Source organism: Physeter macrocephalus, unplaced genomic scaffold (assembly GCF_002837175.3).
Source record: "Physeter macrocephalus isolate SW-GA unplaced genomic scaffold, ASM283717v5 random_154, whole genome shotgun sequence".
Classification (NCBI taxonomy): Eukaryota; Metazoa; Chordata; class Mammalia; order Artiodactyla; family Physeteridae; genus Physeter; species Physeter macrocephalus.
This window is the reverse complement of record NW_021145440.1, coordinates 1,029-27,147: the sequence shown is the minus strand read 5'-3', so window position 1 is coordinate 27,147 and position 26,119 is coordinate 1,029. Positions and strand designations below refer to the sequence as shown.

General features: G+C 48.0%; 1 protein-coding gene across 11 annotated transcripts in view; it reads left to right on the top strand.

The window, feature by feature from the left end:
• The window catches only part of LOC114484905 (85/88 kDa calcium-independent phospholipase A2-like), a 35,687-nt gene extending 9,993 nt beyond the window's left edge, over positions 1-25,694 (top strand). Inside the window, exons 1-6 of one of the 11 annotated variants that reach the window (XM_055082525.1) lie at positions 542-614; positions 1,077-1,203; positions 11,055-11,308; positions 22,465-22,680; positions 23,707-23,890; positions 25,486-25,694. In XM_055082525.1, the coding sequence (XP_054938500.1) occupies positions 11,100-11,308; positions 22,465-22,680; positions 23,707-23,890; positions 25,486-25,677 (801 nt within the window). In that variant the 5' untranslated portion in view covers positions 542-614; positions 1,077-1,203; positions 11,055-11,099 and the 3' untranslated portion in view covers positions 25,678-25,694. Of the gene's footprint in view, positions 1-541; positions 615-1,076; positions 1,204-1,806; positions 2,801-6,737; positions 7,272-7,328; positions 7,514-10,455; positions 10,522-10,570; positions 10,681-10,919; positions 11,309-22,464; positions 22,681-23,706; positions 23,891-25,485 lie in introns of those variants that run through there. The other 10 variants (XM_055082528.1, XM_055082526.1, XM_055082522.1 and 7 more) reach the window with 10 other exon arrangements.
• Positions 25,695-26,119: the final 425 nt, after the last annotated feature.

Here is a 26,119-nt window from a genome sequence, read left to right as displayed (position 1 = left end):
CGGCACGTGGGATCCTCCCAGACCGGGGCGCGAACCCGGTTCCCCTGCATCGGCAGGCGGACGCGCAACCACTGCGCCACCAGGGAAGCCCCTCCCCTCTCTGCTTTTACCCCATAGCATTTATCACCTTCTAACACACTGTATTTTTTCCCAACTTTTTAATTATAAAAATGTTCAAACACACAGAAAATGGAAGGATGAGTACAAAGGCACTCAGGTACACAACCCCAGATTCAACACACTAGGTTTTTTGAAAGTAAGATGGTAATATCATGACACTTCACCCAAAGACTTTAGCAAAACACACTCTATGTCTGACCTCTCTGTCTTGATTATTGTCTGTCTCTCCCAACAAGACTGTGAACACTGTAAGGGCAAGGATTTTGTCTATTTTCTTCGCTGTGGTTTCCTCAGCACCAAGAACACTGCCTGACACATAGTAGGTCCTCCTGCAGTGTAGGGAAAGAAAAATCAAGACAGGTCTTGATTCTGGTTCTGCCTCTCACTGACATGTGACTCTGTGAATCATTTCCCCTGACAGAATCTCGGTTTCTCCATCTATAAGGTGGAGATAATAGTACTACTTCTCAGGATTGTCGTGAGGATCAAACAAGGTAAAAGTGTAAAATTCACCGTGAGCATGTTTGTTAATTTCCATCTAACTCTTTGAGGAGGGGACTTGGGTCGACCTTGGGCTCTGGGTTGATTGTAGCTGCAGGGTCTAGCACAGCCCCTCAAGAGAAGCTCCTTGACTTGAACTGCTCCAAAGCAAAATCCAGCAGAAACCGAAAGGAGTACCTCCTCGGTGCTTACTTGCCCCCTCCCTTTCCACTGCTTGCTCATTCAGCGCTACCTACTAACTCCGGATTCTTCATCTCTTGCTTTCCCCGCTCATTTAATAGTTTTTACCAGAAACACCCAAGGGAGGGGCACTCAACTTCATCAGGCCTTGAGTCTAGTGTATTATTTTCTTCTATTTATTACTTTCTTTCTACTCTCTTTTATTAATTTCCTCTATGGATCTTTTAATGTTTCTAAAGATTGATCTCTCTTCCTTGGCCTTTTCTGCATTTCAGATTCAGTTGTGTGTCTGTGTTGCCAAACCTGCCTTGTAGACTCACCTTGAATACTGGAGAGTATCTGCTGAAGAATGGGACTCATCCTGTTGAACCTCTGAGGTTTCCCGGGTCAGATGGCTCAGCAGTGAGTGGAATACCCGACCTTTTGCAAGCTCCCTGATAACCATCGCCCTAACTTCAATTGTTTGGGGGTGCGGAGGGCAAGATACATTTCACTGAGAATTCTGAATCTTCTTCCCATTTTCTCAACTCAAAGCTGAAACTCTGAACAAAATTTTAATCTTAGTTTAGAGGAACAGTTTCTTCACCCGTAAAATATGAACAAGAGTAACTACAATCCCCAGATGATGGATGTGAAGTCAAGTTACTTTGTAACTGGCAAAGCTCTGTACAAACAGTAGTTACTGTGGTTAGTTTTATTAACTTGTCTAGATTCTTAACTAAATCTTGCCCCAGTTACATTGGCTGCCCCCAGTCTGGGCACTAATATCTTGGGACAGACAGGCAGAAATATTCTTCTATTCACAGGAATAACAAACAGAAACTACCCTTCCCATGCCAACAGAGAGCAGTTTGGACAATTTATCTACATCTAGGGTTGGGGAATAATTAGGGGGAAGAAAATGTGTCCAACCAAGCCTGGCAGGCTGGACAGGGGACATGATCTGTTCAGTCAGAAGCAGATTTGTGACTAAAACCCAGCCTCCTCCCTTCTATTTAATGCTTTCTCAGCATTACTAATGATAACAACTGTCATTTATTTTTAAATATTTTTATTTATTTATTTGGCTGTCTCCGGTCTTTATTGCAGCACGCGGGATCTTTAGTTGCAGCATGCGAACTCTTAGTTGCGGCATGTGAGATCTAGATCCCTGATCAGGGATGCAACCCAGGCCCCCTGCATAGGGAGCTCTGAGTCTTAACCACTGGACCAACCACCAGGGAAGTCCCACAAGTGTCATTTATTGAAATCCCACTATGTGCAGGCAGGGGGCCTAATTTATCTCTAGTCATCATAACAACTCCGTGAGGTATTACTGTGCTCACTTGCAGATGAGGAGTTCACAGAGACCAAGTCATTTGCCCAAGTTTCTACTAAAAGTGCTGAAATATTTCCTGAGATCGGCTTGGGGAAGGGCTGCCAGAAACCAAGGAATAATCTTTTTTTTACCATAACTAAATATTTTTTGCTTATACTAAAAAATCATTGTTCAGCTGAAATCGAAATTTAATCCCGTATTTTTATTTGCTAAATCTGGCAACCTTATCTTGGAGGTACCCGGCAAAACCAAAGCAGGTTCCTGCTTGTTATGCCCTAACACGTCTTTGTTGGTTTTGTTTTTGTCTTTACGAGCCGTAGTAAAAGTCAGGTTCAGACTTGAGGCCTCTCACCGTTTTAGTGGGCGGAAGGCTGAGAACGGTGAAACCCCTGCCCCCCATTAACATGTCTGCCAAGGAGCGGTAACGCGAACCTTCCGCCCCGCACGGACGTGGCCGCGCCCCGCCGCCGAGGATTGGCTCAGCCCAAAGCCCGGCCTCCCTCGCCCATGGGAGCCCCTTCCATTGGGCAGTTATAGAAGATGGCGGAGCCCCGCCCCTGCCTTCCTCTCGCGAAGCACAGGCTTCAGTGACTGGCGGAGAGCCGTGGCCGGGTTGTCACGTGGCCCGGGGCTCGTCTGTTTGCGGAAGTAGAAGGAAGTAGAAGTGCTGAGTAAGCCGAGGTGAGTGACGGCGCGGGGAAGGCGGGGCCAGGGGCACCTTTCCCGAACTTTCTCCGTGCCCCAGACTCCTTGGGCTTCACCCCGACCGTCCCGCAGGCTTCCCTCTTGTTCCCCGATTCCGAGGCATGTCCTCCATTAACCCTTTTTTGACCCCCTAAATGCCCCCAGCTTCCACCCTTTGATCCCAAGCGTCCCCAGCTCCCATCCTGTGACCTCTCTTGTCTCATCTCTAACTTGTGTTCCCTCAGGGACCCCAGCTCCGACCCTGGGTTCCCCCTCTTTCTTCCCCGTGCGTCTCTCCTCTATCCCGTCCCTCACTTTCTGAGTCAACCCCTTCCCGTCGTCCCCCAGCTCTCAGTGCCTCTTAGTGCCCCCAGCTTTCACTCTGGTTCCCATTCATTGTTCCCAGCTTTCTTTCTGTGCCTTTCTAAGTGCTCCCGATTTTTCCGCCTCTGTGTGTTCCCACCCGATTCCCCTACTGCATCTCTGTCTTCTGTGTCTCTCCATCTGTCTGCCCTGTTCTCCATCACTCTTCCCCATTTCTAACTCCCTGCTTATTGTCTCCCAGGTGCCTCCAGATTTCATCTGTGCCTATGCCCCCCATGCTCCCTCCTTTCCCATAGCCTAGTCACCCCAGAGTCTCCCAATCCCCCAATCCTGTGTCCACCTCCTGCTCCCACCGATGACCTGGAAGCTGGTGACAGGAAGTGTGTGACCCTTGTGACCATGTGACTGGAACGGGCAGGCCCGTGGGTGTGGAACAGGGAGGGCACAGGGCTCAGGGATCTATGCTCTTTTTTTTTTTTTTTTTTTTTTATGCTCATTTTTTGTATGGACTACTCACACGACCTCACATACCTTTGCTTCCCCTAATCTTCTGAGTCTTTCCCTTAACCTGCCCTCTTACCCACCCAACAGGATGTCAGGCAAGTTTGGTTTGGCACCACAGATGCTCCACCCTTGGGCTGAATGCAGTGTTTTTGTTATTGTCTCTGCCTTAAAATTTTCCTGGAGTTTGTAGGCCATTTCCTGTCTGAGTCTCAGTTTCCTCATCTGTGACAGGGGGATTGTATTTCCTGCCCTCCTAAGGCTGCCATGAGGTTCAAAATTTGAGAAAATGTAGAAGGCAAAGCTTTGTAACCAGCATGGCCCTGTACAAATGCATGGGTTTGCTATTGTGTCATTGGCAGAAAAGGGAAAGGGATGGAATGAAAAATCAAGGAGGGAAAGACAAGTCTTGCATTTAGCATTTGGCAGATTTATTGACCCTCTGCTATGAGTCAGGCTCTTTTATATGTTATGCTTATCATTTACTCATTCATTCCTCATTTATTTCACAAATATTAGTGGACTGTTTGCTATGTTCTAGGCTACCTTCATAGCCAATGTTACTCCCATTTAACACAATAAGGAAGAGAGGGCAATTGAGTTGCCTGAGTTCACACCAACTGATGTGGTTGGAACTAGAATCTGAAGAGAGTACTTTATAACACCAGAGCCTGTGGTGGGATTGCTCTGCTCTGTAAGGGTCACTACTGTTGTCTAAGTGCCCAGGGCACTTTTTCCCTTCCGTGGTTACTTTCTTATTAAATGACAGTATCCTCAAAAGGGAATTTCCTTCTCACTCAGCAGAATGACATCACCAAGAGATAAAGGAAGGAGAAATTTAAATGCGGTGTGTGTGTGTGTGTGTGTGTGTGTGTGTGTGTGTGCACGTATGTACTGGGTGTGCGTGGGAGGAGGTACGGGCTGTAGTGAAGGGGCGGTCTTGTGTTACAAGCTTCACTTTATAGAATGTGGCTCCTGGGAGAGCATTTTAATAGGGCCGTGCCTTAAATGCCTCTTCTCTTTTTTTGTCCATCCTCATTTTTTTTGGTGATCTCATCCAGTGACATAGCTTTAAGTACCATCTCTACTCTGACTCCAACTTCCAAATTTATATCTCCAGTCCGGTCCAGACATTTCTGCTGAATGATAGACACACACATATTTGCTCCCTCAACATCTCAAACTTAGGAATTTCAAACTTAAAGTACTTAGAATTAAGCACCTGATATCCATCCCCTTCATCCCTTCCCTCACCCTCTACCAAAATATGTCCCTCATACGCACTTTCCCATCTTTAGGAAATGGCAGTATTCTTCTTTCGGTTGCTCTGGCTCAAGCTGTGAGATAATCCTTTTTTTAAAAAAAATACATTTATTTATTTAGCTATGGCTGTGTTGGGTCTTTGTTGCTGCGTGCGGGCTTTCTCTAGTTGTGGCGAGCAGGGGCTACTCATCGCGATGGCTTCTCTTGTTGCAGAGCGTGGGCTCTAGGCGTGCGGGCTTCAGTAGTTGTGGCGCATGGGCTCAGTTGCTCTGTGGCATGTGGGATCTTCCCGGACCAGGGCTCGAACCCATGTCCCCTGCATTGGCAGGTGGATTCTTAACCACTGCGCCACCAGGGAAGACTAGTGAGATTATCCTTGATGCCTCTCTACACCCCGCATCCAGCCAGAGTTAATATCACCCCTTTGCTCCAAGCCCTGTAATAGCTTCTCCTCTCAGTGTACCTGCCTGGCTCCCTGTTACCTCTCTGACCTTACTGGCTTCCTTGCTGTTCCTGGAACTCACCAGGCATGGTCCAGCCCCAGGGCCTTTGCACATGCTCTTCCCTCTGCTTGGAAAACTCTTCACCTACATACCCGTATGACTTTAGCCCTTTAAGTCTTTATTCAAGGTCAAGTTCTTGGTGAGGACTTGTTCACCCTATCTAAAATTTTAATCTCCACATGGACACTTCCTATCTCCTTTCTTTCATTTATTTTTCTCCTTGGCATCTAATCAGCATTCTGAAACTATGTCTTTATTTTGCCTGTTTATCTTCTTTATTATAGCCCCCTCTAAAATAGAAGTTCTAGGAGGGCAGGGATTTTATCTGTTTTGTTCACTAGTATGTTCTCAGCAGTTGTAACAGTGCCTGGCACAGAAATGGTCCTTTATAAATATTTGTAGAGTGAATCGTAAAATGGTCATCCTGTATCATGCCACCAGCCCCAAAACGTCCTAAAGTTATCGGGGTCTCCCGTGCTGGGGAACTCCAGCAGCAGTTCTGGGCAGTTTGCTTCCAGCTGTGGTCCAGCTAAACAAAGTGGGTGAAAGAGACACCTTTTCCTTTTCGGAAGGGCCATTTTGCTCTGGCTCATATGAATGGCAGTGCTCTGTTCCATGGGAGCCTTGGCTTTTGGCACACAGGGGTCTGCACATCAAGCCTCACTCAGCCACGTTCCGTTCAGGATTTCTCCTGAAGGCAGCTTGAGGATTACGATCTGGGGCTCTGGATTCCAACTAATTGGGTTGAGATCCTGGCAAGTTACATCACCTCCTGTGCCTCAGTTCCCTGTGTGTAACATGGGAAGAAGTATGCCTTCTCTTATGAATGTTTTGAGGAATAAATATGATCATTACCCCCAAACTTGGTGAGGCATCTGGTGCTCAGTGGGTGCTGGATGAATGGGGCAGTGTTGTTGGGTGCGAGGTGACAGGAGCCAGCCCTCCCCCATTCCTCGATGGCTTAGGGAAGAGTCTGGGAAGAGCTGGGGTCAGGGTGAACATTTGCAGGGATATTTTGTTTGGAGGCAGCCTTGGCGGCCCAGACGCTCGGATGAGAGGTAGAAATGACATTTCACCTGATGCCTACGTTTATCCTGTCTTTCCTCGTGCACTAATGGACCGCCTGCGTGCTCCGTGCCGGTTCTCTGCCTAGTGCCGTCAGGAGTCCGAGGAAGAAGGCGTGAGTCCAGTCACCAGGCAACACCTTCCATTTCCTCTCTCTGGGCCTTGTTGCCCCGTATGCCAAACAGGGATAGCGATCACACTGTCCCTGTCTCATGGGCATTTGTGAGCTTTGAGGCAGCTGACAGACGTGAGAACCCCCTGCCAGCCATAAAGCGAGGTGGCCTTGTGAGAGAATGTGCCGTGGGCCAGCGTGCAGTGATGCGCTCGTGGGCTGGGGGGTGCAGATGGCAAGGGCTGCAGGAAGGAAGTCCGCGGGGGTCAGGGCAGGCGGAGCGCTCTGATCTGACCCCGTGTTCTCAGCCCGTCCTGCCAGGACAGGGCACGGGGGTGACGTCGGCTGCACCGGAGGCTGTCCTGTGCCAGTCGTTCCAATCATGGGACATCCTGTCATGAGCAGCTGGGGCTCACAAAGCCTGATTTCCGACTCAAGCAGTTCTGTGTGTGCTTACAGAATCCCCATGTGGCCCGTCCCATGAGGTCAGCCACCTGGCCCGGCTGTCCCGGCACGCACCTCCTGAGCAGCCACCCTGCCCCTCTGGTCTAGCAGCGAGCTTGACGAGTTTCCCTGTCTGGAGTATGAATGAGCTCAGCTTCAAGCACCGAATTTTCCAGATCAAAGCCCAGCGGGTGCCCCGTAAAGGTTGCCCTGTGCTGGCGTGAGCTCCTGGGCATTTCTGTCGTGGTCAGAGTGGGTGAGGAATGGGGCATGTGGTGTGTTACCACCGCACAGGGTGAAGCGAGGAGGGAGGGGTGCCTCAGAGGTGCTGGCCCCCAGTTGGTTCATTCATTTGTTCTCATTCATTCACCAAACATTTATGCTATGCCCACTGTGAGGCGGGAACAGCATGCCAGGTGCTTGGATAAACCCATAAAGGGGGGATGGGCCCCCCTCCCCGCAGCCAGCAGATACAGCATCACCATCCCAGGCCAAGTGGTCAGTGGGTGTGCACTGGGCGGGGTGGGGCACGGAGGAAGGCGCACGTGCGCCCAGGGCTGGGAGGAGGGGAGGCGCAGGGTGTGATTCTTGGAGGAGGTGCCACGTAAACTGAGTCCTGAAGGATGAGAAGGGGTTTATTTATCTGTCTGACAGCCCTTTCTTGAAAGCAGGCTCTGGGGCAGGTGAAGACGGCAGGGAGGACAGTCCAGGCAGGGGTCGGGGATGGGTTGGGGGTGGGGGTGAGGGGGTGCGGGTGGGATCGTGTGCTCAGGGCCCTCCACGCTCCGAGTGGCAGCTACTCCCCAGCCCGGCGCCCATCCCTGCAGCTGTGCCGGAAAGAACCTGGGCTCCAGGGTCAGAGGTGGCGGAGACAGGAGGAAGGGGACAGAAATGAGGCCAGCCTGTTACGATTGGTCCGGGATGTGGCCCAGGGTTTTCATTTCCTTTCTTCCACCTCGTGATGACAGTGGCCACTGTTCGTGTACCCAACGTGGCCAGCGCCCCGCTTTCCCTCCACTGTGTCATTTCATCCTCATGCCTGCCCTGGAAGGCGGGAGGAGGGCCAGGCCTGTCCTTTCTGGGGCCAGGCTGCTGTCTGTGTGTGTCGGGGGGGGGGGCACCCTCGCCACCAGCCCTGGGGACCCTGAGGAGGGAGGCTCTCCTCTGGGACGGGGCATCTGCCTTCCGTCCAGCCGGACCCTCACGGTGACTCTCCTCCTTAACCCAGGTGGGCCGCGGGCGCCGGACGCTCCCGACTCCCCAGCTCCCTGTGAGCGCGTCTCCCGGCGCTGCGGCCTCCGCCCTCTGGGAAGCCTCTGTGCCGCTTTCCTCAGCCAGGCCTGACCCGCCCCCACCCCCCCACCCCGACTCCCCAGATGCAGGCCCCAGAGGCTCAGCCTACACTCCCACTTTCTGTAAAAAATATAATAATTTTCTATACCACTTGGAAAATAGGGGAAAGAAAAAAAAATTTGCCCATAAACCCAATACTCTCATCTACCCTTAGTTTTCTGGTATGTTTTCTATCAGTTTCTTTTGTTCGTTTGTGTTGTTTTGTTTTTTGCTGTGTGTAATTTTTACTCAGTTAAATTATGTTTTAACACACTTTGTTTGGACCGAGTCTGGTGTTAGAGTTGATAGAAGTAAAAAGGCCCAGGACCTGCCCATACGAAGCTCAGACTCCAGAGCTAGCCCATCTGGGCTCCAGTTCTCACCCCTCTCCCTACTAGCCGTGCGACCTTGGGCCTGTTACTTTACCTCTCTGTTCCTTGATTGTCTCATATGTAGAATGAGGATAAGCATGGTAACGATTTCATAGGGCGGTGGTGCAGGTGCAATGATTAATATATGTAAAGATCTCGGAACGGGGCCAGAGTACAGAAAGAGCCACATGAGTTGCCTGGTGTGGTTCGTGCTGTGAGGTGTACAGTCTGGCAGGAGGATCAGGGCTTTTCCAGCTGGAAAAGGAGACATTCTAGATAGACAAAGCAATGCAGACAGGCAAGGAGGCGCGAAACAGCATTGCCTTCTGGAATCACGTGTGGTTTGGAGCTGACAGGGTGGGGCTGACGGGGAGAGACCGGACGGGCAGGCAGCAGCTTCGCGGGCCGAGCTCGCAGCCCAGAGCAGTACAGGGAGCATCATAGACTCACTGCCGCTGAGCCTATAACGACACCACGTGCTTTCCCTGAGTTGTTACCACCTTCTCAGTAGCAGCCTTTAGTGGCCACACGGTGTCTCGGGGGTAACGCGTCATAACTTACAATTCCCCTAATGCTGGGTATTGAAGTTGCTTCCATTTCTGTGTCAAAACAGAAGTTGTTACAAAGCATATTGCTTTGCCTGCCATCTGTTCTGTTTTGGGGGAATTCTTTTCCGGATACCGAGTCCCATGCCTTCTCTTGGGGTCCCAGCCCCTCTCCCCTGGCTGTGGGGAAAGGCGCAGGTACCCAGCTCCTCTGTCCTTTCGGCTCCCAAGCGTGGAAGAAAGAAGGACCTTGACATAGGTCTAAGCATCCTCATGAACGTTCTCATTTAATCCTCACCGCACATGAGAGGCGAGCGTCGTCCTCGTTTTAAAGGAGGAGAGACTGACTCTCACAATCTGCTCGCACCACATCAAAAAAGGAAAGACGTTACAAAGTTTCACAGCGTTTTCAAAGCCCTTCAATCATGTTCTCTAAGCCTCAGTTTCCTTATCTGTAAAAGGGGGTGATGGAACTAAGGAGGGCTAATGTTTGTTGAAAGTTACTATCTGCCAGGTACTGTTATTAGGCACTGTTGTGATCCCCATGTTACAGTTGAGGAAACTGACTCCGAGAGGTTTAGTAACTTGCCCAAGGTCACACAGCTGGTCAGTGGTGAGGCTGGGATTTGAATGCAGTTTTGCTCCCAAGCTGCCCTGTGTGCTTTGGCCATCTGCCTCGTACAGTTTGTGAGAATTAAATGAGACAATTAAGTGCAGTGCTTAGCTCAGGGCCTACTACCTAGTAAGTGCTTAGTAAGTGTCTCCTGATGTGATGATTATTGTTGACCCTTACTGCCTTTTTAGGTGATTCTTTGTAGGCCTCTTGCTTTTCCTTTCGTCCCTAACGTCGCTCCTCCCTCCACCCATAGGCCAGGGTATGACTAGTATCCACTCACGTGTCCACTCTCTCCCACGGTGCCCACACTCCCACGCTCTGTCCTGCAACTGACCTGCTCTTTTGGCAGGTGACATCCTGGCACAGAGGCAGGGGTGGCCTCCAGCCAATTGTCGTGCAGCTTTGGTGGCACTGCCTGAGGAAGGTAGCGTGATTTCTGGGAATCCAGGAAATAACAAGACATCTGATTCTGTCATCCAAACTGGGGACAGTTTCCATAGCAGAAACTGTGATCCTGTGGGTAGGAAACAAAATTTCCACCCAAACCTCTGTCACTGTTTCTAAGTCTTTCCGTTCATGCTCATTTACGAGGAGCTTGCGCTTGCGTTCTCTCAGAGCTCTTTGGGAAGTCCATGGTAGCAGGTACCAAAGGTTTCAGACAAATGCCCCCGATGGAGTGTGAGATGACCCTGGTCCCCTTGTGGCATCCAGTAGAGAGGGGACACTGGTTTTGTTTGTGGAATTCAAATGACCAGTGCTAAGCTCTTTGAGTTCCCGAAAGTCGACTCCATACTTTACAGGGTGAGAACACCCCGTTTGCACAGGGCAGTGTCGCCCATCACGTGCGTTCATGTCTGCCATCTCCTTTGATCACCGCAGCCCCGTGCTGCAGATGAGGAAACCGAGTCTCTTTTGGGGCGACTGGGTCAGGGGGCAGGACAGTGCTGGTCGCCTGTGCACAGGGGCAGCCCCGGAACTTCTCATCAACCCTTCTTCCCTCCCACTCAGTGCTGTTTCTCTTTCTTTCCCCTCCTTTCCAGCTCCCTCCAGGCCCAGAATCCGGGGAGCAGCGCTGGTGGGGAGCCACCTGGGTGCCCGTGCAGGAAACCGCCGCTCGTGGTGAGGTGGACATGGGAGACCGAGCTCGGCTGACCAGAGACCCCGTTTTCTTCCAGACTGAGGGGGAAGGTGGCGGGGCCTCCCCGCCGGCCCCACGGAGGATGCAGTTCTTTGGCCGCCTGGTCAACACCCTCAGCAGCGTCACCAACTTGTTCTCCAACCCATTCCGGGTGAAGGAGGTGGCCGTGGCGGACTACAGCTCGAGCGGCCGGGTCCGGGAAGAAAGGCAGCTGATTCTGTTCCAGAACGCTCCCAGTCGCACGTGGGACTGCATCCTGGTCAACCCCAGGAACGCCCAGAGTGGATTCCGGTGGGTGATGGTCCGTTGCCCCCCACACACTTCTCTCCTTTGACTCCTCCCAGGTCTCAGCCTGGAGGTCCCTTGGCCGAGAACAGCTTCTTCAGGTTGACATCTGAGGGGTCTGTTGGGGGTGGGGCTGCTTTTAGAACGGAGGGAGGGGCTTCCTGGACTCGACACCTTCCGGCCCACCAGGGTCCCGGCAGCAGGGGCTGGGGCTGGAGGACTGTGGCCTGCCTCGAGGCTTGACCCGTACAGATCGAGGGAGGGAGGGAGGATGGGGAAGCCGAGAAGGTCAAATCGGGGAAGGCCCAGGGATCACCTGTAGCCCTGGGTCCTTAAGGCGTGACTGTCCTTGTAGGGGCCGGTTGGCCGAGGTTTGTTCAGGGGAGCCTGGAAGGGGTGGACGGCTGCTCTTCTCAGGGCATGCTGGGCCCCCCTCCGTGGGCTAGAGGAACGTGTAGGAATCCAGGACAGGGCTGAGGGAACTGAGCAGCTGCAGGGCCGGTTGGGAAAAGGGGTTAGGAGTGACCAAGGACCCCAAATGCGGGGTCCAGGGGAGCTTGGCAGACGGGCTGAGTTGGGCTAGTGCTGATGGTCCTTGTTCATTCGTTCACCCATCTGGCTGTCCTGTCGTCCAGGGAGTGAGCTGGGAGGCGGGGATGGAGGTTGGAGGGCGGGAGGCTAGAGCGGAGGTTCTGAAGAGCTGCAGAAATGGTGATGCCGAGGCCTGGGAGTCGCTGGGAGTGAGGGCTGTTGGGGGGATGGGGGCACCGTGCCAGAGCCCGGGGTTTTCACGGGGGGTAGTCATCGTGGGGGGTTCCCCACTGCTCCGAACACCCTGCGCTTTGTGGAGAGAAGGCTTGGTTTACTGGACTTCCTCTTCAGGGGGCCGAGGTTCTGTCTTTTAAGTCTCCTCCTTGACTTGCCTGGAGGGCTTTGTCCGCAAAGTACTTAAGTGTGTTGCACGGAGGTGTCAGGGTCCTGCTTCCAGCCTCCGGGTAGAGGTGCTCCTCTTGTTCTGTAACTGCAGAGCTTCAGGTTGGGGGAGGGGATCAGGGTCTTCCGAATCCTCAGGTTTTATTCCCTAAGGCCTGGGAGTCCTACAACACCCCTGTGGGTGGAGAGTTGGGTGCTGACTGATACAGACGGCAGCAATGATAGTACCGCGTTATATTAGTGCATGTGAGGCGCTGGTCTACCTGTTAGCTCCCTCTGTCCTCACCACAGTCCCCAGAGGTAGGGCTATTATTGACCCCTTCTTACAGAGGAGGAAACAAAGCTCAAAGTTAAGTAACTTGCCTGGGGTCACAAAGCCACTCATAGCAGAGCTGGGGTACAGACATCCTGGCTCCAGAACCCACCTCTTCCTTTTCCTCCAGGCGGGCCGCTTTGCAGTGTGATGAGCTGGGCCCGTCCTGGGCCCCCAGCCTGACATATGGTCCAGGCGCCTGGCTCTTCTGGGGTGAGCCCCGTGGTGGTCACCTGTAGCACCGCTGTGTACATTGTGATAACGTCCATACTCCTCTTCCTGGTACGAGTTAAACATTTACTGCTGACATTGATTTGTGACATATGCTGTTTGACGAACCCCGCCAGCCCCTCGCTGGTATCTCAGCAGAAGCACGGCTGCACTTCCCAGGAATCCTGGGAGGAATGATCAAAGCGTGTGTGACGCATGATCTTTGCTTCTCGAAAGGGGACTGACTTTTGAGGCCCTCTGTGCTGGGACTTTGCCTGGACACACACCCTAAGGTTTGCCCGTTCACTGTTTATCCAGCCCACAGCCCATCTCCACCAGCGGCAGGTCTCCGCCCTCCAGGGGCTCAGGCAGTAGCCAGAAAAGGTGGATCAGGACCCGGCATTCAGTGGGGTAAATGTGGGGTACATGGGCTTGTGTCAGACTCATGTTCCCCGGACAGACCTTCACTCTTTTTTTTGTTTGTTTTTGTTTTTTTTTCTTTGCGGTATGCAGGCCTCTCACCGTCGTGGCCTCTCCCGTTGCGGAGCACAGGCTCCGGACGCGCAGGCTCAGCGGCCACGGCTCACGGGCCCAGCCGCTCCGCGGCACGTGGGATCTTCCCGGACCGGGGCACGAACCCGTGTCCCCTGCATCGGCAGGCGGACTCTCAACCACCGCGCCACCAGGGAAGCCCCAGACCTTCACTCTTTACACGTTTTCTTTGCCCTTGTTTTTCCATCTGCTAAGAGTGCTCTTCCCGCACTCCTTGGCCTGCAACTCATGTGTCCCTGCTCTGTGAGCCTGTGCTCACCCCTCTGTTCTCCCTCAGCAGTGTCTGTACCTTTGTCCGGCCCTCTTGCCACGGATTGCCACATGTCTGTTTGCACATCTGTCTCCCCCACCAGACCACAGAGCTCTGGAAGGACAGGGCCTGCGTCTGAATCAGTATTCCATCGTATGGAATGTACCACATCTTCTTCATCCATTCATCTGTTGATGGACGCTTAGGTTGCTTCCATATCTTAGCAATTGTAAATAATGTTGCCATGAACATTGGGGTGCATGTATCTTTTTATTTACTTACTTATTTATTTATTTTTGGCTGCGTTGGGTCTTCACTGCTGCACGCGGGCTTTCTCTAGTTGCAGCGAGCGGGGGCTACTCTTCCTTGTGGTGCGCAGGTTTCTTGTTGCGGTGGCTTCTCTTGTGGAGCGCAGGCTCTAGGCACGCAGGCTTCAGTAGTTGTGGCACACGGGCTCAGTAGTTGTGGCTCATGGGCTCTACAGTGCAGGCTCAGTAGCTGTGGTGCACAGGCTTAGTTGCATGCAGCATGTGGGATCTTCCCAGACCAGGGCTCGAACCCGTGTCCCCTGCATTAGCAGGCGGATTCTTAACCACTGTGCCACCAGGGAAGTCGGATATTTTTCTGTATTATCTTCTAGAAGCTTTATTGTTTTGCTTTTACAACTAGGTTGATAATCTACCTGGAATTTCTTTTTTTTTAATGTATGGTGTGAAATAGGACTCAAGTTTCTTTTTCTTGTTTTTCAGCTGGAGATTCAGTTTTCCCAGGACCTTTTATCACAAACTGTTCTTTTCCACTGCTCTAGAATGCCATTGGACATAAATCCAGGCATCCCTCCCTGTAGGAATGGATTCGTTTCTAGTCACTGTTCTATTTTTCTTTTCTTGCACCAATACAATGCTGTCTTGTAACTTCATAATAAATCTTGATATGTGGTAGAACAAGTTCTCACTCCTTCTTCTTCAAGATTATTTTGGCTATTCTCAACTCTTTGTATTTTTATGGGACAAAGAAGTTCCACCCACAAAACAAACAAGCAAGGAAAGAAAGAAACAAAACCTCTGCTCTTGAGATTTAAGATTGGTACTGCACTGACTCTATAGATCAGTTTAATAAGAATTGACAACTTAATACTGTCTAGTCTTCCAGACTATAAACCTGAAATACCCTCCCACTTATTTAGGTTTTCTTTAATTTCTCTCAATAATTCTTTGTAGTTTTCTGCACATTCGTTTTGGACATATTTTGTTAGATTCATTCCTAGTGTTTGACATGTTTTGATGTTATAATAAATGATATTTATTAAAATTTAATTTTCTACCTGTTTGTTGTTGTATATGGCCAGGCAGTTGATCTTTTGTATATTCATCTTGTGTTCAGCAAACTTGCTAAACTCATTTATTAGTTCTAATAATTTATCTGTAGGACTTTTTGGATTTTCTGAGAACATAATCATATCATCATGAACATAATGACAGTTTTTGCTTCTTCCTTTCCAATCCTTATACTTTTTATTTATTTTTCTTGCCGTACTGCACTGGTAAGAATGATGAGTAAAATGGTGAAGCAAGCATCCTTATCTCATTCCTGTCTCAAAAGGGAAAGCTTCAACATCGTACCATTAAGCGTGATGTTTGTTCTAAGTTTTTTGCAGATACCCTCTGTTGCATTAAGGATATTCCTTTTTATTCTCAGTTTTCTAAGAGCTTTCTTTTTTAAAAATTCATGAATGGGTGTTGTATATTATCAAACGCTCATACTGAAACAATTGAGATTTGCATTTATTAGCTCGCTAGTTTCTCCTTTATTTTGTCAGTGTGGTGAATTATACATTGATTGGGTGATTGGTTGGTTTTGAAACATTAATGCAGCCATATATTCTGGGAATAAATCTCTCCTTGTCATGATGTAGCATCCCTTTTGTATATTGCTAGATTAAATCAAATATTTGTTTAGGATTTTCAGCACTATGTTTATGAGAGATATTATCCTGTAATTTTCTTTTTAAAAAACATTCTTATCAGGTTTTGGTGTCAGTTTTAGCTGGCTGCATAAAAAAAGTTGAGAAGTAATCCTTCTATTTTCTGAAAATTGTTTAAGATTGATATTACTACTTTCTTAAATGTCTGGAAGAATTCATGGGTGAAGCCATCTGAGCCTGGAGTTTCCTTTGTGTGAAGCTTTTCAATATGTATTCAATTCTTTAACAGATACAGGACTACCAGATTTTCTCCTTCTTCTTGTGTCAGTTTTGGTATGTTGTGTTTTCAAGAAATGTCAAATTCATTGGCATAAAGTTGTTCATAATGTCCTCTTTTTTTCTTTTTAACACCTGAAGAATCTGAAAAGATGGTACTTCGGGTTTTCTGTATTTCTCATTGAGTTTTGTTAGGGGTTTATTGATTTTTAAAAGTCTTTTCAAAGAACCAACTTTTGACTGTGTTTAAGCCAAATGCTGCTGTATGTATACTAATGCCATTTCCCCCCCTGTCCATTAGTTGTTGTTTTTTTTTTTTTTTTTTTTTTTGTGGTACACGGGCCTCCCTCTGTTGTGGTGCGGAGCACAGGCTCCGGACGCGCAGGCTCAGCGGCCATGGCTCACGGGCCCAGCCGCTCCGCGGCATGTGGGATCCTCCCAGACCGGGGCGCGAACCCGGTTCCCCTGCATCGGCAGGCGGACGCGCAACCACTGCGCCACCAGGGAAGCCCCCATTAGTTGTTTTATTAATGTTTAAGTAGTTAAAAATTGCAAAATGCATCCTTGACTTATTACAGTCTACCTTTTTAAAAAATATATTTATTTTATCTATTTATTTATTTGGCTGCTTTGGGTCTTGGTTGCAGCATGTGGGATCTTCTTTTTTTTTTTTTTTTTTTTTAGTTGTATTTATTTGGCTGCTTTGGGTCTTGGTTGCAGCATGTGGGATCTTCTTTTTTTTTTTTTTTTTTTTTTAGTTGCGGCACAAGGGATCTTTAGCTGCGGCATGTGAACTCTTAGTTGCAGCATGTGGGATCTAGTTCCCTGACCAGGGATAGAACCCAGGCCCCCTGCACTGGGAACGCAGAGTCTTAGCCCTGGACCACCAAAGAAGTCCCACAGTCCACCTTAAATTGGTACTTTGACACTTCCCTGACAATGCAGAAACCTTTGAATATTTCAATTCCATTTATCCATCTCATCAACTTTTTGTGATGTATTTTCATTTTAATTAAATATATATGTAAATATTTCTATCTATATACCCCCAAACATTTTTATTGTTCTTAGAAACAGTCAGTTCAGGGAATTCCCTGGCCGTCCACTGGATAGGACTCCATGCTTTCACTGCTGAGGGCCCAGGTTCAATCCCTGGTCAGGGAACTAAGATCCCAGAAGCCGTGTGGCACGGCCAAAAAAAAAAAACCCAAAACACAGTCAATTTAGATTTGCCCACATAATACCTTTTCCAGTGTTCTTTATTCTTTCCTGCATTATGTTGCTTCCATCTGAGATAGTTTTCTTTCTGCTTAATTCTCTTAGTACAAGTCTGCAGACAGTGAATTCTCTGTTTTTCTATCTCTAAAAATGACTATATTTTACCTTTATTCTTTTTTTTTAAACTGAATAAAAACGTGGGGCTTACCTCAGTTCCCTGAGTAAAAATGTGGGGCATACCTCAGTGTGCTTCCCTTTTCTCTAGAATCCTGGCCCGCTACGCCTTGCCTGCGTTTGGTTCTCTCCAGAACATTCAAATATTTGTTTGAATTTAATCCTGCCTTTATATTTGTTTTCACCAGGAAGGCTAGTCTGGTACAAACTCCTCTGTCATAGCCAGAAGTTTCCACTTCATCTCACAAATTTTATATGTAATATTTGCATTGTCATCGAGTCAAGATAGTTCCTAAATTTTACCATGACTTCTTGTTTGAACCGTAGATAATTTGTATGTATCTTGGTTAATTTGTAAACATATGGGAAATTTTTCGTTATCTTTTTGTTATCGATTTCTAGCTTAATTGCATCATGGTTGGAGGACACAGTCTAAATATTTTCAGGTCTTTGAAATTTGTTTAGATTTGCTTTATAGCCCAGCATGGGTCCAATATTTATAATTTTGTGTGTGTGTTTCAGAAGAATGTGTATTCTGTACTTGATGGGAATAGTGCTTTATATATGTCTGTTAGGTCAAGTTTATTAATTGTTCTATATCCAACAGGGATTTTTTTTTTTTTTGGTCTGCTTGTTGTGTAAGGAACTAGTAGAGTATGTTAAAATCTATCAGTGTGACTGTGGATTTGTCTAGTTCTCTTAATTCTGTCAAGTTTGACTTTATTTTGGAGCTTTATTATTAGATACATAATTATATTTTCCTAGTGAATTGAAACTGTTATCATTACGAATTGTCCCTCTTTGTGTCCAGCAATGCTTTTTACCTTAAGCTTTACTTTTTCTAATATTAATATAGCTTCACCAGGTTTCTCTTGGTTAGTATTTATATATTTCCTTATAATTTTAATCTTGTAAAGAATATGTAGTTGTCTTTTCTTTACCCTGTTATCCAGTCTTTTATTTCTTATATTTATTTGGAACATTTAGTCTATTTATGCTTCATGTAATTCTGATATATTTGGGTTTAAATCTACTGTTTTACTGTTGCTTTTTTTTTGTTATTCTTCCACCTGTTTTCTTTTCTTTATTCCTTTCTTTCTTGTCTTCTTTTTATTTTTTGGTTTTTGTTTTGTTTTGTTTTAGCTTTACTGAGATGCAATTTACAAAAAATAAAATTTACCAATTTTAAGTGTATCATTCAATGGATTTTGATAAAGGTACACACTCATGTAACCATCACCACAATCCAGATGCACAACTTTTTTGTTATCCCCCAAATTTCCTCTGTGCTCCTTTGTAGTATTTGTAGTAATGCCTCTGCACCCACCACAGCCCTTAGCAAACACCGATCTACTTTTTATTTTTTAATAAATTTATTTATTTTATTTATTTTTATTTTTGGCTGTGTTGTGTCTTCATTGCTGCATGCAGGCCTTCTCTAGTTGTGGCAAGTGGGTGCTACTCTTAGTTGCGGTGCGTGGGTTTCTCATTGCGGTGGCTTCTCTTCTTGCAGAGCACAGGCTCTAGGCACATGGGCCTCAGTAGTTGTGGCTCACGGGCTCCAGAGCACAGGCTCAGTAGTCGTGGCGCATGGGCTTAGTTGCTCCACGGCATGTGGGATCTTCCCAGACCAGGGCTTGAACCCGTGTCCCCTGCATTGGCAGGCGGATTCCCAACCACTTTGCCACCAAGGAAGCCCCAACACTGATCTGCTTTCTATCCCTATAGTTTTATCTTTTAATCATACAGCATGTAGTCTTATGAATCAGAGTTTTTTCCCTTGGCATAATGCTTTTGCAATTCATGATTGAATGTTTTCTTATTATTCCATTTTTCCATCTCTATTAGCTTGGAAATTTATACTCTATTATTATCTTTTAATGATAGCTTTTGGGAGATAGTTCTCCTTGGGTCTCTTGTGTTTCTGTACATCTTACAATCAGAGACTCTGACTACTTTTGTTCCATACTGTCTTTACAAGGATGTTTGTGTTGTGAACAGCCTTGGAAGATAGAGGTAGGGTCTTTCTCTCGAGCAAAGCGTAGGTTTGCTTACTCTTCTATATAATAAAGATAATATTTTCCTCCAGAGCAAAGCTTAGACAGATTTTCTCATTGATGATTATAACAGATTCAAGTTCCCTACACTCAGGGCTTCTGTCTTCTAATGCAACATGAGCGGGTGTCACCTGACCCTCTTCATGTCACCCTCTGGGAAATGGATCCCAGGGAATAGGCACAAATGCTGATACTCTGGCACAAATGCTATTGCTGTGAGTAATAAATTGCCCTTTGTCTTTCATCCAGGAACCTTGTGTCTTCTGCCAGCATCCATGAAACTGTGTCAGGCTAACTTGTTAGTTTGCAAGTAGGGTAAAATCTGAAACGTGTATATATGTCCATGCCACTCTCTCACTTTGTCACAGCTTACCCTTCCCCCTCCCCATATCCTCGAGTCCATTCTCCAGTAGGTCTGTGTCTTTATTCCCGTCTTGCCCCTAGGTTCTTCACGACCATTTTTTTTTTCTTAGATTCCATATATATGTGTTAGCATACGGTATTTGTTTTTCTCTTTCTGACTTACTTCACTCTGTATGACAGACTCTAGGTCCATCCACCTTACTACAAATAACTCAATTTCGTTTCTTTTTATGGCCGAGTAATATTCCATTGTATATATGTGCCACATCTTCTTTATCCATTCATCTGTTGATGGACACTTAGGTTGCTTCCATGTCCTGGCTGTTGTAAATAGAGCTGCAGTGAACATTTTGTTACATGACTCTTTTTGAATTATGGTTTTCTCAGGGTATATGCCCAGTAGTGGGATTGCTGGGTCGTATGGTACCCTTCACAGTTCTTGATAGAACCCTAGAGATTGTAACACACATCCTTGGCCTTACTGAAGTATAATTGGTACTTTGGCCTCTTCCAGAACAATACAAGGGTCTTAGAACCCTTTAACTCCATTTATCCCACTCCAGACTTCTATGCCATGTATTGTTTTTTATTAATATTTTTATTTTAAACCCAACAAGCCATTGTACTGTCAATATTTATTTAGATTCACTCACGTATTTACCATTTTCATGGTGCTTAATTTTTTTCCTGCATCTTTGACCATCCATCTAGGATCAACTTTCTTCTACCAGAGGAAAATCCTTTTGTATTTCCTTTTATTTGGGTCTGCTAATGTCACAGTCAGTCTGTCTCTCTGGTGCATTTGTTTGTTTGACTAGTGAAATATTTTAATTTCAACATCATACTTGAAGTTTTGTTTTTTTTTTCTGGGTGTAGAATTCTCAATGGCATTTATTTTCTTTTAGCTCTTTAAGGATGTCATCTCATTATCTCTGGCTTCCATTGTTGAGCTTCATTGTTGAGTCTGACGGTTGCCCTCTGAAAACTTTTTTTCTCTTTGCTATTTTTAATGTTTTCTCTTTGCATTTTGTTTTCAGCAGTTGTTACATGGCACATGTGTCAGTTATTGCTACGTTACAATATGTTGACCAATATGTGTCATTCTCAGTTATTGCTATGCAGCAAACACTCCCAAAATTTAGTGGCTTAAAACAATATCAATTATTTAGCCCACAAATCTGCAATTTGAGCAGAGCTTAGTGGGAAAGGCTCAGTTTGATTCTACATAGTATTAGCTGGGGTGGCTTGACTGCACAATCCACTTCTAAGATGACTCACAACTGGCAAGTTGGTGCTGGCTGTTGGCTGGGAGTTCATCCAGGGTTAAGGGTCCAGGGCCAAGAGTCATCTCCATGGTGCTTCAGCTTCCCTGTGGTATGATGGCCGGGTCCCAAGAAAAAAGAGATAGAGGCTTCCATTCTCTTAAATCCCTGCTCTAGAAACTAGGACGGCATCACTTCTGCCATATTCTTTTGGTAAAGCAGTTACAAAGCCAGGTTAAAGGGTAAAGACACATAAATTCCCACTGCTCAGTGGCTCAGTGGGAGGAATGTAAGTGTGGATTTGGTGGCGGGGGGTAGAGGAGGATTTATAGAATATTTTAAATTAATGGAATAATGTTTTCCATCAATTTTGGAAAGTTCATAGTCATTAACTCTTCAAGTATGGCTTCTGTACAATTCTTTTTCTATTCTGGTTTTGTATCTCCACTTATATGTATGTTAGATCTTTTCATTATATATTCTATGTCTTTTATCTAGTTTCCTGTATTTTCCAAGCTTTTGTCTCTCCATGCTTTATTCTGTTTACTTTTTTCTTACCTATCTTCCTTTTCACTAATTTTCTATTCAGCGTTGTCCAATCTGCTGTCTAACCACTGAGCTCTTAATTTTGGCAATTATATCTTTAAATTCTGCAGTGTCCACTTGGTTCCTCTTTTTTTTTTTTTTTTTTCGGTACATGGGCCTCTCACTGTTGTGGCCTCTCCCGCTGCAGAGCACAGGCTGCAGACGCGCAGGCTCAGCGGCCATGGCTCACGTCGGCAGGCGGACTCTCAACCACTGCGCCACCAGGGAAGCCCGGTTCTTTTTTTTTTATAGTTTAAAGTGTTTTGCCAAAATTGTAAATATCCTACTTTATCCTAATATTGTCATAGTTATTTTTAAAGTCTGTGTCAGGTAACTTCAGTATTTGTAGACCCCCAGTTATAGATCTGTTTCTCTTGTATATTGTCTCTGTTGGTTTTCTTTCATATTTTCTTTTTAAAAAATATTTATTTATTTATTTTTGGCCACACTGGGTCTTAGTTGTGGCATGTGTGATCTTCCATTGCGGCACATGGGCTCTTCGTTTTGGTGTGCGGGCTTCTCTCTAGTTGTGGCGTGCAGGCTCAGTAGTTGCAGTGCGCGGGCTTAGTTGCCCTGTGGCATGTGGGATCTTAGTTCCTCGACCAGTGATTAAACCCGCGTCCCCTGCATTGGAAGGCGGATTCTTAACCGCTGGACCACCAGGGAAGTCTCATCTTTCATGTTTTCTTATCTCTTAATGTGCCTGGGGAGTTTTGCTTTCATGCTGGACCATGGATTTGCAACAATGCTTGTGGAAATATACGTGATGATATTTTTTAAAAAAGAAAGAAAGGAAAGGAAATCTTTTCAAATAAAAAGAAAGCCCCAACTCCATTTAGGGGTGTGTGTGTGTGTGTGTGTGTGTGTGTGTGTGTGTGTGTGTGTGGTGGGGGAAGGGAGTCCATCTGGAGCAGGTCAGTCCACAGCTGGAAGCAGGCAGGCACCTGTTTGCAGGGACCCAAGTCTTCAGATTCCATCAAGGGCATGGGCCAAGCGTCCCTCCCGGCTCACTTCTGTGTCTTCCTCCTCTGCCCTGGCTCCTCAGGCTCTTCCAGCTGGAGACAGAGGCCGATGCCCTGGTGAACTTCCAGCAGTATTCTTCCCAGTTGCCACCCTTCTACGAGAGCTCCAACCACATCCTGCATGTTGAGGTCCTGCAGCAGCTGACCAACCTCATCCGCAACCACCCCAGCTGGTCGGTGGCCCACCTGGCGGTGGAGTTGGGGATCCGAGAGTGCTTCCATCACAGCCGCATCATCAGGTGGGCGGGGGGCTTGGCCAGGTGGGGCAGGAGGGCAGGACTCTGGGGATACTGGGTGTGGATGGGGAGTCTCAGTCCAGCCTCAGTTCCCCTCCATAAACTCAAAGGTTGCCCAGAACGTTTGACTTCACAAGGGGCAGCATTGCCTCTGGGTTAGAGCAGGGGAATGCTGACTAAAGTCAGAAGGAACAGTGTAACATTTCTGGAGTGCCTGCCAGGTGCCAGGCCCCTGGTAGCTGTTTTATACCCACCATGAACTTGAATCCTCTCAACATGCCCATGAAGTAGTGTCATCCCAGTGAGAGGTTATGTGACTTGTGCAAGGTCACTCAGCTGCAGAGGGCTGAAGAGGCTTCAGATCCTTGGTGTCTCCTTCCGAAGGCCTGGTTGCCCTTCTGGAAGCTGGAACATTTAGTCTCGTATGTCTATTCGGCCAACATGCCCCTGGCGAGGGCCCCGTGCCAGCCAGAGGACTCGAGCTCACCATCCTGCCCTGAGGTAGCCACCACACCTCCGGTTCTCTGCTTCAGACAGCTTGGTTCAGCTCCCGAGCCCAAAGCTCAAAACTCTTCACTGCCTTTTACAGTTTACCGGCACGATCTTGGACATCATGGTGTTTGATCTCACAATAGTTCTATCGATTTCCTAGGGCAGGCGTGGCAGGTATTATTTTTATTTTTTTGTAGATAAGGATATTGAACCCTAGAAAAGTTAAGTGAATTGCCCGAGGTTGGTGAGATTTCTGCCTTCTTCGATTCTTTCTATGCCACCCCACTGCCCACTTCAGGCTGGTATGGCCCTAGGGCACATCCCTCATACAGGTGTGCAAACTGAACTAAAAACTGATAACAGATCACATCAGTTACAAGTAAATTGTGACTCAGCCCTGAGTTTGAACCAGCCAGCTTGAGCAGGGCACGAATGCTCTTGGGCTTCTCCCCCACCTCCGCTGAGTCTGCACTTGGCTTTCTCAGTGCCCCGCCCACCTCATGCCACACCCCTCACCTCCCCGGCCCTCCCTTGCAGCTGTGCCAACAGCAGGGAGAATGAGGAGGGTTGCACTCCCCTGCACCTGGCCTGCCGCAAGGGCGACTGGGAGATCCTGGTGGAGCTGGTGCAGTACTGCCGTGCCCAGATGGACGTCACCGACAACAGCGGAGAGACCGCCTTCCATTACGCTGTCCAGAGTGACAATTCCCAGGTGCTGCAGGTGAGCAGGGGTGGAGGCAGGGTGGCTGATTCTGGCCACACCTTACCACGGCCGCAGCTGTCTTTGGGCTTCTGGGCTCAGGTGTCCCTCTGGGCCTCTCACTGTCCCCACCTTGATCCTTGAGGCCTGAGCCCCTTCATGGAGGGTGTAGCCCCACCCGGCACTTGCCTCCCCGTGCTTTTCAAGGAGACACATCCTTGGCCACTTGGCTCCTACAACCCTGGGAAAGTCCTCCAACCCAGCAAACTGAGCTCGAGGTCTAGTCCCGTCAGTCAGTTTAATTCAGCTTCTCCTGAGCACTCACCGTAGGCTGGGCCCCTGGGCCGGGTGAATTTCAGCCCCTGCCTGGAGGCGCCCGTGGTCCAGCAGGACCTGAGCTTAACTTTTTGCAGTAACTCAAAACAAACAAAACTCCATCTGGCTCCTGTAGGCATTTGCACCAAAGGCACTCCTTCTGTTAAATTTTTGATTAGCTGGGCAGAAAAATAAAAAATAAAAAAATTGTAGGCAAGTCGATCAAATGATGAAAAGGCTACCTTATATATCAGATAGAAAAGACAGAATACTGGGCAGTATTTTATTGCCTAGAATTAGAAGATTCTTCTAAAGGTTATATCCTTCTCTGTGCCTTGGCATCAGAATGGGACCACATTATTCCAGAAAATATGGATTCCTGTCTTATGATTAGTGCTCTCAGGGAAGGGGATTCTATACCCACTGTTGAACTCTGCCCTTACTGAGACCCCACTGTGTGCTCAGCACGGCACCACGTAGAACCTGCCTCGATTGAGAGGGCGGGCACACACTCTTATCAATAGCTGTCCTTTACCGCTGGTCCCGTGCCTGACCCCGTACTCAGTGTTATATGTGTTCTAGTTAATTCTCAAGATATCCTCTGTGGGTGCGGGCCATTATCTTCTTCTCCTCGCCAAAGAGACTGAGGTTCAGCGAAGTTATGTGCCCGTTCAGCGAAGTTATGTGTCCGGGGAGGGGTGCCAGAGAGCTGTGAGCGGTGGGGCTGGCCCTTGAATCGGGCCTGGAGACCAGCACCTCGGCCAGCACCTGCTGTGTCCCTAGCCTGTCCACAGACCCAGCCGGTCACAGGGGTACACAGGGGTCATAATTAACCTCAGGGAAACAGCTTTCAACCGCAGTCGAGGAAATAAAATCCTCATGGCTGTTTTATTAATACTGGTGTTTTATTTTGTTTTGTTTAATTAAAAAATAATACCTACACATAGCTGAAAAATTCAGGCAGGACAGAAGGGTATGCAATGGAAAGCAAGTCTCCTTCCCACCCAGACCCCAGTGCCCATCCTAGACACAACCTCTTTTACATTTCCTGATTGAGAAATTTTTCATACGTGCCACAGTCACGCCAGACCAGCGCCCCAGCCAGTACTGGCACAGTCAGCTTCTTTCTCTCCCCAAAGCCTGTGGCTTCTCTTGAAGTTCTTGTCAGTGTTCTCGTGGAGTCCAGCTTCCCTTCCCCGAGGCCCCAGAGAGGGACGGCCACAGCGGTGGATGTTAGCAGAGGGACAGGCCAGGGGCCTCACCGTGTTTGGCTCCCGCCCACCCCGAGGTCTTGCTGTCAGCTCCTAGGGAAGAACGCATCGGCTGGCCTGAACCAGGTGAATAACCAAGGACTGACCCCGCTGCACCTGGCCTGCCAGCTGGGGAAGCAGGAGATGGTCCGTGTGCTGCTTCTGTGCAACGCTCGCTGCAACATCATGGGGCCCGATGGCTACCCCATCCACACGGCCGTGAAGTTCTCCCAGAAGGGGTAAGACCCTGCCCTGCCCCACGTGGTCCGAGGGGCCTCCCGTCTGCGCGGCCAGTCCTCCTGCCCAGGCGAGCAGTGGCCTCCACAGGCTCATTAGGTGCGTGTCAGATCCCGGTGCCGAGGGCTGCCCTGGTACGAGGAAAGTTATTTGATAAATGTGTGGGAGTGTGAGTCTCGGTCCGTGAGGTCTGCTGTGCAGAGAATAGAGCTTTGAAAGTTGCTCAGACGTGCACCTTAATTTCTGACCGTGAGCCTCCCTCTGCCAAACCGGAGAAAAACAATCTTAAACTTCCCCTGGGTTCCCCCTTGCCCGCTCCCCCAGGTGATGCCCCAGTGCTAGAATCTCACGCAACCCTAAGGCTTGGAAGGGCCCATGTGACCTGGATCCTCTTCCATCCAATCCCACCACATCTGATCTGAACAGCCCCTTCATGGCTGCTGTGCTA